This window comes from Chroicocephalus ridibundus, chromosome 20, assembly GCF_963924245.1.
Source record: "Chroicocephalus ridibundus chromosome 20, bChrRid1.1, whole genome shotgun sequence".
Taxonomy (NCBI): Eukaryota; Metazoa; Chordata; class Aves; order Charadriiformes; family Laridae; genus Chroicocephalus; species Chroicocephalus ridibundus.
This window is the reverse complement of record NC_086303.1, coordinates 1,124,101-1,139,773: the sequence shown is the minus strand read 5'-3', so window position 1 is coordinate 1,139,773 and position 15,673 is coordinate 1,124,101. Positions and strand designations below refer to the sequence as shown.

Here is a 15,673-nt window from a genome sequence, read left to right as displayed (position 1 = left end):
CTCAAGGATTTTGGTGGAGCCAAAATCTGCCTCAGGAGTGACGGAGTGAGGGGCAACCAGTGGTGGCCAAGCGGCCGAGCAGATTCGTTTAGCAACCGTGTCCCCGGTGAAATACTCGTGGTTTTATATTTTAAATTCGCCTGGTAACCCCCTGCCCTGGCAGCTGCCTCGCAACGCGCTGCCTCGCTTCCCGCTCTTGCCAAGAAGCCAAGGCACTGCCTAAGCCCGAGCGATAGAAAAATGCGTGGCAAAATGCCAATCGATTTATTTTTTTTTTCTCTTTCCAACCGGGAGTTACAAAACTGATGCCATATTTCAGAAAGAAACAGCCTTGGCGGTTTTTGCCCTTTCCCTTTGAACTGAAATGGCAAAGCTGGGATTTCTTTGCCTTTGCATCCCCCTAAATTTGGAAACTGTTATCAACCCCAGAGATTCCTGCTGAGGGAAGGAAAAAGGAACGATTCTAGTCTCAAACAGCTGCTCCCAGGCGTACGTGGAGCCCGCGCCGAGCAAGTCTCAGTGCACCTCCCGGCTCCGTCCGCTTGTCCCTGTCCCCTCCCCGTGCCCCCCACTGCCTGGCCAGAGCCGTGGCCTGAAGGAAAGGAGTTTGTGGGGGAAATGCCATAAAATCCCAGCAGGATTTACCCACCCCCAGAACCTGCCAGATCCCTGGATTTACCAGGAAAAATCCCAAGGACAGAATTTTTTTTCCTCCCAAAAGCCACATCAGTCAGATGCAGCCAGAGATGTTGGTTTCATGCCTTTTGGGAGGTTTTTGGGGTACAACAAACGTCCCAGAGGACATGCAGGGAAGGCGGCTCGTCTTGCCTGACACTGGTGGATTGAGCGGGTCGGGTCCCAGCTGCTGCCCCCCAGTTTATTTCAGGGGAGGCAGCAAAGCCCTTGTCTTTCAGGGGGTAAGAAAGGGCTGGGCGAAGCCTCTCGGCGTCTCCAGCGTTCCCCGGCGGAGCAAAGCCCTAGAAGGTGGGACCCGCACCACACCTCGGGCTGGCGACCTCTACCAAGGTCAATCAATTTTTAGGGTCAGATATTTCTAAATTTGCTCCCCAGAGGAGAGCGGGGACTCAGCTGTGCCGGGAAGGTGTCCCCAGCCACCTCACGCAGGCACTTTTGGGCTCCAGCCTGATCTGGAGCATCCACAAGAGACTTTGCTCTCTGGTGGGGATGAGAGGGTCTGGACAAGCTCATTCTGCACCGTATGCGTGCCCCCAGCCGTGAAAAGCTTAAAAAGCCTATTAAACCATTAAATCATGGAAATCCTTAAAAGAAATAACTCCCAGTCAATCCTGACATCCTCCTCCATCCCAGGGGACTGGACACATACCACCAACACGCGCCGAGCCAAGGCCGTGCCCCACACACGCTGAACCTCCCCTCCCTGTCACACAAGTGTCCGAGAGCAGCCAGGCTGGGACACAGGGGCAAATGCTCCCCAAAACTGTCCCATTTGCCAGTTTTCTGGAAAACCAAGCAAATCTCAGCTCCAAAGCCTGGCTGGGTACTTGGGTGGTATTTCTCCCCATCGCGGTCTCACCAATCCCCTCTCCAAGAGCAGAGAAAATGTCTGAGCACCCTCAGACGGGGGGAGAAATTCGGACAAATTCACATGCTGGGGGCTCTTCTCTGCCACGCCGCCCCGTGCAGGGACCAGCGGCATCACACTCGCTCCCGTGTCACCACCCAAGGAGTCCTGGGTGGGGGGACAGGGGTGGGGGGACCCCCATGGGCGCCTTACCTTGGGGCCGTGCAGGAGGGAGGTGATGCCTGGCCTCCGGAGAGCCGCGCACTGACGGGGGCCGGCAGCGGAGGGGGAGTATTAAATCGCAGCCTGCCCGCAAGTGGTCGGTAAAAATAGCACAAATCCCCTCTCGTGAGCGCACGTTTGCCGCGAGCCCCGTGACGTGCCGCACACACCTGGGGTGCCGTCTCCAACGCGGGGTGATACACACGCGTCGCCCGGGCATCGCAGTACACCCCCGGCATAGCGCACCCCCGGTGTAGTGCCCCCCTGACCCCCACGTCACGGGGTGAATTCCCACGCTGTTTGCGTGTGAATCGCCCCGGCGTCGGCCAGCGCTCGCTGCCCGACGCCGCGCGCACACGCGTGTTGTGTGTGAGCACGCAGACGGGCCGGGCCAGGCTGGCCGTGGTGCGATGGCGATGCCGGTGCGGCCGGGGTGTATTCCTCATGGCACGTCTGCCTCGCTCCTCTCCAACATAAACCAGCCCCAGAGATGCTGGAAAAGCCCATGAGCCGAAACAATGCAGTGCTTTTTCTTTCCAGAAAAAATCCTGGAATATATATCCATATATATAAATATGAATATATATATCCAGAAAATATTTTCTTTCTTTTTTTTCTTTCTTTTTTTCTTTCTTTCTTTTTCCTTTTTTTTCTTTCTTTTTTTTTTCTTTTTTTTCTTTTTTTTCTTGTGTTTCTTTTCTCTTTTTTTTCTAGAAAGTCTCTGAAGGGGAGGTGGGGGACGTGAGCAGTCTGGAGAGCTGATGTGATGCCGAGCCCCATGCACGATGGTGCACACACGACAGTGCACACACGATGGTGCACACACACCTTGCAATGCCACAAGCAGAGAGTGATGCTCCCACGGGAACAATCCCCTCCCGATGGGCCTCCCGGGAGCTGTCAGAGCTCCAGGAGGGCAAAGCCACCCTGGGCCAGGACAGGGCACATCGCCGAGGAGTGATGGGGTGAAACAGCAAAGGTGGGGTTACACCATCGGGCCAGGTGATCGGTTGGGACCAAGGACGGGGCAGTCCCTCTCTGGGGAGCAGGACCAGCCGGACTCACAGCACAGCGGGTCGGGATGCTCCGGGATGCCCCAGTAAATTTCAGCCTCTCTAAGCCCTCGTGTTTTCCCCATGAAATTCCTGAAAAGCAGCAAAAAAGCTGCAGTCTCGCCCCCCTGCACCCCACAAAGCCCCTTGCCCAGTGTCCCACGGAGGGAGATAGGGGACCGCAGGGGCAGGCGGCACCTGTTCCCTGGGATATTTTTAGGGGCAAGTTTAGGAGCAAACAATTCCCAGCGTGCAGCCCAGCAGGGACAATGCCCGGCATTTTAATCCTGAGGCTATTATGGTCGTGGAGGGACATGCAGCTGCACGCAGAGGGTAGCCCCCATGGTGGGCAGCAGCGACAGCCCCCCCCAGGTCCTGCGGAGCAGGGGATGCGCAGCTGCCTCCCCCGGCTCCTTCCCCCTGCCTGGACACCAAGGGGGCAACTGTGCCATGGGGGGAGACGCACCACCCCCAGGCTGGTGAGAGGTCAGTGACGGTGACAGTGGCGATGGCCATCCCTGTTTGACGTGCACTAGTCAAGTCCCAGCGAGCGCAGGACAAACCCCCCCGGTGCCCACCCTCCTCCAGGGCCTCTCCAAGGACGTTTCCCCTTCCCCAGCTCCAGCGGATCTGCTCCCAGCCACCGGGGAGGAGACTTTATACCAGCCCCGATAGACCTTTATAAGGCAAAAGCCCCCGCGGGGCCGTGCCTCCAGCATCTTTCCTCCTGGCTGCCTTGGGATTGTTTTCGGAGCACAGAGGAGCCAAAATTAGCCCGTGACAAAGGCGCTGCATTCCCCGCAGCCGTGCCCCGGGGATCCGACCAGCTCCTGCTGCCCGGCACTGGGGCTGCTTCGGATGCCATTGGCTCCAGTCTCAGGTTTCGTCCTCTGCTGGGACCTGGAGTGAGGAGGAGGAAGGGGCGAGTGAGGGATGGGGTAGCGGGACCCCTCGATTCAGGGCTCCAGCATCGATTTCAAAGCCCCGGCGCTGCTGTGGGGGTCCAGCAGGAGAAGGGCTGGCTGGAGCCCACGATCTCCCCATCCCTCCTCTCCAGCTGACTTGATGAGGACGTGTAGGGTCTCCATCCCTGGCTCACGAACTGCAATGATCTGCCTCAACATGGGGGGGTTGTTCTATCAGGTGCCACCTGAGGCTGTGGGCGCCCCTTTGAGCTGTGGGCGGGTAGGAAGAGGACAGACTGGAAATCCATGGGGCAGAACAGTGCTGAGGCCAAATTCAAAGCAAAATAATATCCCCCCGCTCCTGGGAGCCACTGATTCAAGTGAAGGTTCCCCCCATGGGCTGCCACTGAGGGCATGGATGCCAACAGAAAATTCCCAGAGAGCTTTATGGGGGGGGCCAGTCCCACCCAGGGACAGCCCGCTTGTCCCTACACGTCCCGGTGGTCCTACAGGTCACTTGTGTTCAGTCTCTTATGAGTGGGCAGTTTCTCTCTCCTTCTGGACATGTTGAGGCCCTGGAGGGTGTCGGTGCTTCCACATCTTTGGGCATCTGCCCCACAAGCGTGGCAGGGCTGCCATCTGGCTGCCATTTGGCTTCCGGAGAACTGCACTGGGGCCATAATGGTCCCTGGCTCCTTGAGATTTTGGGCCTCCAAATTCAAAGGTATCTGACCCCTGTGAGCAGTTTGGTTGCCCCACACGAAGCCCATGTCCCTGCAGAAGCAGACTTGCAGCAGTGCTGCAGGGATCCCTTTCCCTCCTCGAGGCCCTGGAGCCATCCCACCCATCCTGCCCTTGCTCTCTTCCAAGCACCGTCCTCATTTCGTCAACCCTGATGGCATTCACAAAGACAACGGGCTTCCCAGGGCATCCAGGACAGACTTAGAAACAACAGCTGAGCCTCTGTTGTCCTTTGGGACCTCACGTCCAAACACGTCCGTCTCAGCCCTTAGCTGCCGTGCTTGGAGCCAGCCCCAAAGGCCAGGATTGATGGCAGGAGCCCACCAGCTGCCTCAGGTTTCTCACTGGGCTGGGACAGAGGATGTCCCACAGACTCTCCACGGGGTGGGACAAGGTTTTTCCCTCTGTGGAACGGCTCAGAGATACAGGGACATTGAGGTCACCTCCTACAAGCAAGGTGACAGCAAGGTCGCAGGACTGCAGTGCCAAGTTGCAATGAAGTTGTGAGGGTCCGTGTGACGTGTCCTGATGAAACAGTCCCTGTCTGGGTGTTTCTCCTGCAGATTGTCCAGCAGCTCTCACTCCTCATGAACTGCCCAAAGGGATCCAGCTACTCCCAACTGCTCCTTCGATTTGTGACAGCAGAGGGTAACAGCCTCCCGGGGAGGGTCACCAACAACCAGGGCTTTTTTTAGCCTTGTAAAGGATTTCCTCAGCCTCTGCTTCTGTGAGTCTCACCAAACCTCGCTGATGCCCTGAGGCATCGAAGCAGAGCTGGCAGTGGGGACAGCCGCGGAGATGGAAAGTGGACCAGAATTTGGATGGTCATCACAGCCCGACCTGGGAACCAGCGAGGCTCCAGGCCAGACCCCAGACATCTGCTATGGGGCTGGGAGACCTCTCCCAGCTCAGATCTCTGCTCCGCGATCTTCACCCCATTGCATCAACCCCACCAGGACCCCCTTGTCTCCCACCGCCCAGTGGGGCAGAGGGTATTCATCCATTTGGGATCTGCTGCTCCATGTCCTGGTCTCCCAGGGCAAGCACAGCTGCTGCAGCTGGAGAGCCCTGTCTTCTCCAGTCACCTACCTGGCTGGACAACATCTGGGGACGGTGCCCGTGTTCAGTCTCCTCATCCATGGGCATGAGACTCGCTCTTCCCACTTTGCACGGCTGCAGGCAGTAAATCTGTGTGGAAGCAGCTGTGGGGCTGGATCCGAAGTCAGGACAATTTTCACAGAATCATACGATCATAGAATGCGTTGGGTTGGAAGGGACCTCTAAAGGCCATCCAGTCCAACCCCCCTGCAGTAGCAGGGACATCTTCAACTAGATCAGGTTGCTCAGAGCCTCATCCAGCCTGGCCTTGAATGTCTCCAGGGCTGGGGCCTCCACCCCCTCTCTGGGCAACCTGGGCCAGTGTCTCACCACCCTCAGTGTAAAGAACTTCTTCCTAATGTCTCATCTAAACCTGCCCAGCTGTAGTTTAAACCATTGCCCCTCGTCCTATCGCTACATGCCCTTGCAAACAGCCCCTCCCCGGCTTTCCTGGAGCCCCTTTAGGGACTGGAAGGGGCTGGAGGGTCTCCCCGGAGCCTTCTCTTCTCCAGGCTTAACCCCCCCAGCTCTCTCAGCCTGTCCCCACAGCAGAGGGGCTCCAGCCCTCCCAGCATCTTCGTGGCCTCCTCTGGCCCTGCTCCAACAGGTCCATGTCCTTCTTGTGCTGAGGGCTCCAGAGCTGGACACAGCATGGGAGAAATACCCACAGAATGGCAGAAATACCCACAGAATGGCAGAAATACCCCCAACTTCTAGAAATATTGTGGGGCAAGTTGTTGTTCTCAGCTTGAATGCTCTGGGGAGACTTGAAAGGTTTGCAGAAGGTGCCAAAGCTGAGGAGGGGTCTCTCAAAGCCACCGGGTTCTTCAGGAACAGCACATGCTCCCTGCCTCCTGCCAGTCTTTATTAAAGGAGGAGGAATTATCTACTTTGGGATAGTGGAAAGACATTATTAAAATGGAGCTGAGCCACCCACTGAAGACTTAAAGCTTTCTGTGGTTTTGCCAAGTGACACATGAAACCTTCCCACTATCGATCTTGTCGACTCTTATATACAAGAGGAGGATGTTCGCTGTTCTGTCCCTGTTAACGGGCTGACACGGCTCAACGGCAACGTCAGTATAAATACCCTAGAAAACAGCCTGATTTTCAGCCTAAGGCAAAATATTTCACAGAGAAAAAAAAATACTATTCCCAATAATGCTAAATTTCTGTCCCAGGTGGGGACCCTGACACATTTTTTAGGAGTTTTTGGGGTATTTCCAAGCCCTCCCGTCTGTCTTTGAGAGACCCGACGCATCTCAGCATCCCCTTCTGCTGCAAGGCTGCGCTGAGCCTCCCCGCCACCGGGGCAGCCTGGTGGCTGCTGCTGGGGGACAGGGGGTGACGGGCGGGCGCTGGCTTGTACTCAGCTCCGTTGCTGCCCTCTGCAGCTCCCGCAACGCCTGGCCGCTATTTTTGTTTCTTCGTGGGGTGGTGAGCCCCTTGCCTCCAGCAGCTCTACTGGTGGGTGATGCTCACAACCGCATCCATCACCCGCCGCCGCCACCTCCACCTCCCCGGGACACCCTCGCCAAGACACAACATCAGGACATCGGGGATGGGGAATCAACACATGTACAATCCCTGCAATCCATGCCTGCCCGCCGCCCCCCCCAGCACACCCAAGTTCCATGTTCCAGCTGCCAGCATTTCTTCCTACACTCAAAGGCAACAGGACTTTCTTGGAGAAGTCCAAACCCACCGCAGAGCTGGCGTGGATGTCCTGGCCACTGGCTCCCCGGGAGCGTGGGCACATGGAGGCAGCAGGGCACGGGGCAGCTCTCCAGCCTGGAGCTGCTCGGGGCAGGTCCTGGATTCCAGTTCCAGTGATTTAGGAATTATAATTCAGGATGGGCTACAGGAGCATCTGAAGGAAGCCCGACACTTGACCCAAAGCTACAAAAAAAACCAATACCGCTTGCTGCAACTGGGATTTATTACTTTTTCTTTTCATTTTTATCTGAGGAAAAACCACCCACAAACTACGCCGGCATTTGCAGGAGATGCGAGGCACTGCCAGCCTCCCCGCGGGGCACAGGGCGGTGGAGGAGGTACATACCGTCTCACCTGCCAAAAACCATTGGCACCATCATGCTGCAGACCCCCGTCTCACCAGCATGACCCCCCCACCGCCTTCGCCGGGTCCAGCTGGCCCCAAACAGAGCCCAAAGCCAGGGCTGGGATTTCGTTGGGTGGAAAAAAGGGGCCTGGAGCTCCCCCTGTCACCTCCCCTGCACCCCACGGCAGGGTGCCAGCCCCGGCGCCCAGGGGTGCTGGCAGAGCCCCTGGCTGCGGGGTGCAGGCACTGGGCAGCCCCCAGCCCGCCCAGAGGAGCCCCAGCATCCCCCAAGCAGCGCAGGGAGGGTTGATGGAGCGGGGACACCTCGGGGCTGGGAGCAGCAGAGCCGGATTTTCAGGCTCCTGCCTTTTGAACTGGGGCGGCTCTGGGGCTCCTCGCTCCGTGTTGGGGCTCAGCGCTCAGCCCCGGCTCCACCTGCTGTCCCCAGCAGCCAGTCCCTTCCCGCAGCTGGAGCCGGGGTGCTGGGGGGGGATGTGAGGCCATACGCCTACCAACCCCCCATCGTGCCTCAGTTTCCCCACCTCCAGGGATGTTAGAAATGCTTCCCCCGTGTCCTCTCCCTGCGTTTCGGGCTGGCTGGCAGTGCCCTGCGAGCTCCCTTGCCATTCTAACGCCGAGCAAATACTCGACTGAAAATACTTTCCCACTGCTCGGCCTCCCGCAGAGACCCTGCGGCCCTTCTCCCCCCGCAAACTCCCCTGCTCTCCCTCGTGTAAAATCACCCCATCTTCACCCCAACTTCATCCTCCACCGCCGAGCCCCGTCGGGGCCACCAATGTGCTGGCCCCACGTTACTGGTGACGGGGGATGCGCCAGCCGCCGGCCCCGTCCCCGCTCCGCTGTCTGGCCGAGTCTCCTGGCTGTTTATTTGCTTTTCAGTCTCTGGGTGACCTTTTCCTCTGCATGAACAATTCAGCCCTCGCGGGCGGTGGAGTGCAGCCATCCTACCTCCCACCCGCACGCCGCTGCCTCGGCTCCCGCCTGCTCCCAGGGTCGGGCTGTGAATCCGCCCGCCGAGGCCGGATCTGGCAGATTCGGGTGTCTGCGGCAGGAGAAACTCCCAAACCTGGGGGGACACGCGGTACAGGCAGGGGCTCCAGCCGCACGTTGGTCTGCAGAGTGACGAGGAGCTCAGAACAGGGACAGAAAACCTTGGCTTTCCCCATGCCCAGGCCTGAAACACCGACATAGTGATTGTCCTTGCTCTTTCTGTCCCTCTCCCTCTATTCACTGCCTAAATTTCTCCCCAGCTCACGGGTACCACGGCCTCTCTGCTGCCTCATCTGGCAGTGCACCGTGGACACGTCCAGGGCTGGCACTTACACACACCCATCCTGACCGTTTCCTTCCCCAGTTCCTTGCCGGGACTTGGAAAACAGAAAATGCCTATTTGCAGTGAGTGAGAGAGCAGAAACGCAGAAAACGAGGAGTCAGATCACCCACAACTGGCTCAAAATTCAGAATACTTTGGAAAACCCCTCACGCTGGGTGCTCCCCACCCCTGAGGGCTGCCCCGCCATGGCACAGGCTCGGGATGATGCAGGGCTTTGAATGAGACTCACCGAATCCTCCGACTCGGGGAGCTGGGGATTTATGAAAAACCCCAGGACGGAGATCCTTGCCTGTGTGAGCACCAGCACCTTCCTCCAACTGCTGACAACCCCATTCCCTCCCAAAATGTGTGCAGGAACCCGCTTTGGGGGGGCTGGTCCACGCAGGGCTCCATGCCTAGAGCATCTCCCTGCGGGCAGGGGACCAGGTTCCACCATCCCTGGAGCCCCACCACATTTCGGTCCCTCTGTCCCTGCAGAAGCACAGGAACGTTGCCGAGCGCCGTCTGTGCAGGGTTTGGATCTGGCTTCATCTGCACCCCCCCCAGCTTGGACCCCCCACTTGCCTCTACTCATTCTTGGCAAATGAAGCTCTGAGGAGCAGGGATGGCCAAGCAGGCTTCCTCAGGTGGAAAAACACCAAAAATGCTTACTCCCAGGCTGCTCGGAATGAGCCAGCACGAGCCTAGTCCCGCATGGTGAGCGGGCTCCGGCCATGCCATTATCCCTCCCCAAAGCCACCCGGAGCCGCCCTGGCACAGGGACGGGACTCTGCGGGCCCCAGGCTGGGACCGGCTGCTGCAGCCTGGGGGGCCGGGGCGCTGCGCTCCCCGATTCCCACGCAGCCGGGCAATCTCCGGGAAGATCTGCAACGCCTGCGGCCGCGGGGCTGGGGCTCAGGCTCCGGCTTGCGGAGCAGGGTGGCTCGGGGCGCTGGCGTCGGCGCTGCCTGTCGGGGCAGAGCCATCGCTTCCCCGCCGTCCCCGCCTGCGAAGCCGGGCAGCGCTCATCCCGGGTCGCCGGCCCACAAACCACCGTGGGAATCCCTGGGGACATGGGTGACCGGAGAGGCCTGGGGTGGCAGTGGGGGGCTTTCGAGCCCGACTATGGGATTTAGGGGCAGATTTCGGGGGATGCCATCGAGCAGCGAAGCTCTGTGCAGGATCTGTGCTCTCCCATACCCTGCGGGGCCCCACAAATCAAAGCAACACCAGGGTAAGCAGCAGAAGGTCCTGTTTGGGGACACTTTTGGTACAGGGAGTCAGGGTCCCCATTGCCTTCCCCAGCATCCCCCATTAGCCCAAGGAGAGCCAAGGGCAGGACAGTGTCCCGCAGCACGTTCGTGTCACTGCACCATGCGGGTACGGTGCCCAGAGGGGTCCCTGCTGTAGCAGCAGCTCGCCAGCCCCTTCCCAAGGTGGGGGCTCGGGGGGAGACGCGTCCCCGGCCATATCCATCCGTCCCAGTGTCACTGGCATTCGGGCAGAACTCACTGTCGCATGGCTTCCTTCGGGCTCAACCTCATCCATCCCATCCCCTGTCCCGCAGGAGAGGCCCGGGGGTCCCCACCAGTCCACCAATGTCCTGGCCATGTCAGCTGAAGGACGGTGGGTCCCCAGGCAGGGATGTCACCTCCTGCCATGTCCAGAGTCCCAGGTGGTGGCCCTGACTGTGTCTTTTGCCCCATGGTGTCAAGGGGATGTGGCTTGCCCACTGCAGCCGTGCCAGCCCGGCTCCTGCAGTGCCTCTGTTCTGCCCCAGGATGGGGGGAGCCAGCGCCCGCACTGGCCTCCCCGGGGCCACCGTCCCCATCCCCGAGCCGCAGACAGCAGTGGCTTCACTTGCCCGCTGGGATCCCGTCCTCCCCACCGCCCCCCGAGCCGAGGGCCATCTCCATCCTGCTCTTCAGATGCTGCGCGTCCGCAGGCTGTCCCACCGGGGCTGCATCAAACTGCACCACTGCGGAGAGAAGGTGCTTGTTACCCCCCCAGCCAGCGCTGGGACGTGGGGCAGGATCCAGCCCCGAGGGGAGCTGGGGAGCGGAGCCAGCCCCGGCCCTCACCGACATCCCACGTGCAAGAGGGCAAAGAGCCCCATATCCCTCGGGGCCAGCCCAAACGGAGGGAGGGTGTTAGAAAGTCCCTCTGCAGGGATGCGGGGAGCGAAACCCAGCGGGGCACGCGAAAGGCAGAGCCCAGCCAGTGCGGGGGGACATGGGACCACCGCCCTGCAGACCCACCCCCACCCACGGGACCCACTCTGTGATTCCCATGGAGAAGCCGAACCACTTGGAGATGGGGCCCAGTGGCTCATCCCCCGCGGGGTCCTGCCCCCGACCCACGGCACGGCGGGGGGTCGGTACCTGCTCGGCAGCTGTGCCGGGCGCGGACGACCTGGATCGCCTGCTGGTTCTTGAAGCGGACGAGGCCCATGGTGATCTCGGCGTTCCAGCCCGGGTCCTCCTGGGCGCAGCGGAAGTCGATCTCGTGGCTGTCGTCCATCACCACCGTGAAGTAGATGTGCCGCTCCTTCCACTCCACGCACTCCACCGCCTTCATACGGGCGAAGCTCAGCTCCTTGCGCCGCGAGCCCTTGGGCTCAAAGAGCTGCAGCCCCTTCTCCGTCAACAGGCACCGCTTCTTCTTCCACAGCTGCAGCAGCCCCCCGCTCCGCTTCTCCAGCACCCCCTCTCTCAGCACCTTCTCGGGGGTCATAGCGGCTCCTCGGCCCCCCGGGACCCTCAGCACCTCGTGTCGGTGCCGCCGGGCATCACCCGCCGGGGGATTTCCAGCCCCTCCACGTCGGAGCCGAGCTCCCCGGGGCCAGGACCCCCACGGCAGCCGTGCTGCCCCCGGGGGGACTCGCCGCCCTCGGCTGGCTGGCTCTCAGAGGGGGTGAGCGAGGGGGTGCCCCATGCCGGCCGCCAGCCCTGTTGCCGGGGCTCTGCTCCCTGCCCCGTGCAGCGTGTGGGATCCCCGACGCCGCGCGCCCCAGGAGCTGTCGCTACATGCCCGGCCGCTCTCCCACTCGCATTCCTCCCCGCCTCGCCTGGCCCCTCCTGCCGTGCAGGCACCCTTCACGCCCAGGCGAAGCCCGGCCAGGCCCGGTGCAGCCCCGCTTCGCCCAGGAGGCGTTTTCGGGGTGCCCGCGGGCAGGCGCTGCCCCCGGGAAGAGGCAGGGTGGGGGCACAGGTCTGCACGGCGGCGGTGCCGGGGCAGGGCTTGGAGCCTTCTGCATGGCAGCCCGGGCGTGGGGTGCAGTGCCAGCTGCTGGGGGTGCAGTGCCAGCTGTTGGGGGTGCAGTGGCAGCTGTGGGGGGGGGTACAGTGGCAGCTGTTGGGGGGGTGTAGTGGCAGCTGCTGAGGGTGCAGTGCCAGCTGTTTGGGGGGGGGGGTGCAGTGCCAGCTGGCACAGGGCCATAGGGTGCAGTGCCAGGGGGGGGACAGGGGGTTGTGGGGTGCAGCGCCAGCCAGGCAGAGGGTTATGGGGCACAGTGTCACTTGCAGCTGGGGCTGTGGGGTGCAGTGTTGGCGGGGGTGGGGGGCTTTGGGTGCAATGCGAGCCAGGCAGGGGCTGTAGGGTGCAGTGCTGGCTGGGGCGGGGGGGCCGTGGGGTGCAGCGCCAGCCAGGAGGGCAGACGGGTGCAGCTGCAGCCAGGGCAGAGGGTTTCGGGGTGCGGTGCCACCAGGGGCAGGGGGCTGTGGGTGCAGCACCAGCCAGGCAGGGGCTGTGGGGAACCCCTGGGTGGGGGCCCGGGGCTGGGGGGACACATGTAGACAGGAGGTGTTTGGTGCCACCTCTCCGAGATGTCCCCTGCAATGGCGACTGCCCCTGATGCCCACCACTCACCCGACCCTGCACCCAAGGGTGCTGGCCCAGCCCTCAGCACACACAGCTCCCATCTCCCAAATCCCCTGGGACACAGGGATTGGAAGCCCCCCGCCTGTCCCACAGCGAGGACAAGCGTCCCCCAGCCTGGTGTGACTCGTGCAGGGGGGGACGCACCCCCAGAGCGGGGCTGGGGCAGCCCGGCACAGCCCGGTCCCGCCAGAGCCCACCCTCCCCTGCAGCGAAACACCCGTCTCCTTTCCAGCCCGTCTCGTTCCCGGCCACCGCAGCTTCGTCTGTTCCTCTGCCAGCGCCTGGCACAGCGGGGTTCACCGTGCCGTGCCGTGCCGGCGGGGACATCTGGGACCTTTGTGCTGGCCGTGGACTGCCAAAGGCAGTGATGGTCACAGCCTGCTGGATGTGCCCCCGGAGATGCTGAGCGTGCTGGTCCCTTTGCCCAGGTGAGGTCTGGAAGGGGAGAAAATCCCCCCGGGGATGTGCCGGGGTCACTGTCTGGGGCTGGCAGCCCGTAGGTTGGCCCGTGGCTCGTTGGCTCGCAGCCGCTGTCCCGGCACTCACCTCCCAAATGGCCCCGCTTGTGTCCCCGCAGACCCCAACACCTCCGCGGCGTCCCCTGCCTGCAGCCCCCCTCGCCCCAGCCCCTCCATGTCCCCTGTCCCTGCTGGGGACATTGCCTGCAGCCGGCGTGGCCGGGGGGCAAGTCTGCAGCACTGATGAGATGCACCTAATTATCCCTCATTAAGAGGGCAGGGCAACGGCTGCCGGAGCCAGGAACTGGTTCGTGCTCCCCGGGGCCAACCTTGCCACGCTGGCGGAGATCCCGGCTGTCCCAGGAGACCCGGTTTGGTGACGTCAGGCGGCCTTGGCAGCCCTGGGGCCCTCCACACCCCCACAGCCAAAGGCCGGGGGGGGCCAGCGCAGCCCCGGAGGTCACCCCGAGCACCCCAGCACTCTGGGGAGGAGCAGAGCAGATGTGTGGGTTCCCTCCCCGAAGGAGCATCCCAGGCTGTTTTCCCACACACAGGTAACGCTCAGCTCCGGGGATGCTGAGCCCTGGAAACTTGGGGGTGAGTAATTTGGGCACTGTCGCTCCCGGCTCTGCTCTGGCGAGCTGGAATGTCCGCAGGCACTTTTGGTTCGCCAGCCAGCCCCAGCTCCTTCATTACCACCCTGGGCAGAGCCAAGGGCTGCCAACCCCCCCAGCACCCCAGGCCCCATTCCACTGCTCACTGCCTCTCCGGGCTCCCGCCACCAAGGGATGGTCATTTTCCCACATTTTCCCACAGCCGTGGATGTGAAGGAGCTTTGACCGAGCCCTTCTCCGCTCCTCTCTCCCCGGCTGTCCGTTCCCAGACCCGCAGGGTAGGCGGCTCGTCCTGCTGGGCTGCCTGGGAGGCCGCCGCCGCAGCTCCTGCCCTGCAGCAAACCCAGCAGGACTCGCAGGCTGCCGGCCAGCAGAGATCCCACGCTCCCCGTGCACGGCCCGTCCGCACAGAGCCCTTACAGGCCGGTAACGGGGGTGCGGGGCTCGGCTGGGCAGGGTGACATTCCCACAAAACCCTCGCAGCCGGGATGGGGCGGTGGCACGTGGCATCCCCTGCCGCAGGATGCCCCGGCACCACCAGCCGTGGGGCTCGAAGGGCTCCCGTCTGACCCCTTGGAGTGGTACCGTCACCACCAGCCTCCAGGGCACAGGGTGCTTGGCCACGAGCCGACCCTCTGGCTCGTCTCTTCGGAGGCAGGTTTGGGTCCCACAGCCCCTTTCCCAAGGGCTGGCAGCCCCCCATGCCAGCAGCAGGGAGGGATGGGTGCTGCTGGGTGAAACGCGGCTCCGCTGCCTCTACTGGGAGTTGGGCAACACTTGGGCGCAGATGTCCGGACACGTCCAGCTGACGGGTGTGGGCCATGCCCATGCACGGGGAGCAGTAACCAGCAGAGGGTAGCAGATGGTCACAGCGGTGCCACTGCAGGTTGGTCAGGGGATGCCCAAAAAGCACCTCTAATCCCACGCCGCTCCTCCTGGGCCTTGCCCCACCACTTCCTCCAGCCCACCTCATGTCCTCTCTGGATGTGCAGCCCCAGCGATGCCCATCCTGGTCTCCCCATGCCGAGGATGTTGGTCTCTGTCACGCCCTACGCTATTCTCAGACGAACAGTGCAACTTCAGCAGGCGTGCAGCACCAACCGCAAACCCTTGGGGCAAGGTCCCTGTCCCAAGACACTGCCCGTGAGGTCACCTGGGACCTTTGGGGGCGAAAGGTCAGCAGAGACCCACCAGCCTGGAGAAGAGAGGGCTCAGGGAGACCGAACTTCAGTTTTCAACTACCTAGAGAAGGGTTGTGGAGACATGAGACACAGCAGTGCGTGGCAAGGCACGGGGGCCACAAGGGAAACTCTGGTGCACATAAGGAAAATAACCTTCTCTGGGTGTACAGTGCAACGTTGTGATAAGACCCATAGTGGTGGGACCTCCATCCTTGGAGGGTTTCCAAACCTGACTGGCCACCAGAGGCTCTGATCAACCTGACCTTTGGAGCTAGGCCTGCTTGAAGCAGGAGGTTGGACTCAAGACCTCTACAGGGCCCTTCCACCCCATGTCTTTCTGTGACCCCAAGAAACCCAAACCCAGCGTTTCCTCCTGGCTTTGGCCAGGTCTCCAGGAGCAAATGGCCTCCATGGGGTCCATCCACTTGCGCTATGTCAGTACCTCCTGTCTCTCTGACACAACCTCTACAACTACAGCAAGAAGAGACTAAAGACAGACTTGTTCTAGCCTAGGCGCCATCCCCACCTGTGGCACGTCCGGTTGAAGTGCCACAGCAGTGCAGCATCCACCGCAGGCTCCCGGAG

The 15,673-nt window shown here is 61.6% G+C and overlaps 1 protein-coding gene across 1 annotated transcript; it reads right to left on the bottom strand.

Annotated features, from left to right (window-relative positions):
- Positions 1-10,027: 10,027 nt before the first annotated feature.
- On the bottom strand, positions 10,028-11,983 carry PHLDA3 (pleckstrin homology like domain family A member 3). Its single transcript, XM_063356610.1, has 2 exons — positions 11,338-11,983; positions 10,028-10,934 (listed from the first exon to the last, which is right to left on the bottom strand). Exons 1-2 carry the CDS (start codon positions 11,687-11,689, stop codon positions 10,813-10,815), a joined length of 474 nt encoding a protein of 157 aa, XP_063212680.1. The 5' UTR covers positions 11,690-11,983; the 3' UTR covers positions 10,028-10,812.
- Positions 11,984-15,673: the final 3,690 nt, after the last annotated feature.

Coding starts and splice junctions, on each gene's coding strand:
- PHLDA3 (XM_063356610.1), bottom strand. CDS start 11,689: ATGACCCCCGAGAAGGTGCTGAGAGAGGGGGTGCTGGAGAAGCGGAGC. Junction 10,935..11,337: donor CCGGCACAGCTGCCGAGCAG/GTACCGACCCCC, acceptor TTCTCTCCGCAG/TGGTGCAGTTTGATGCAGCC.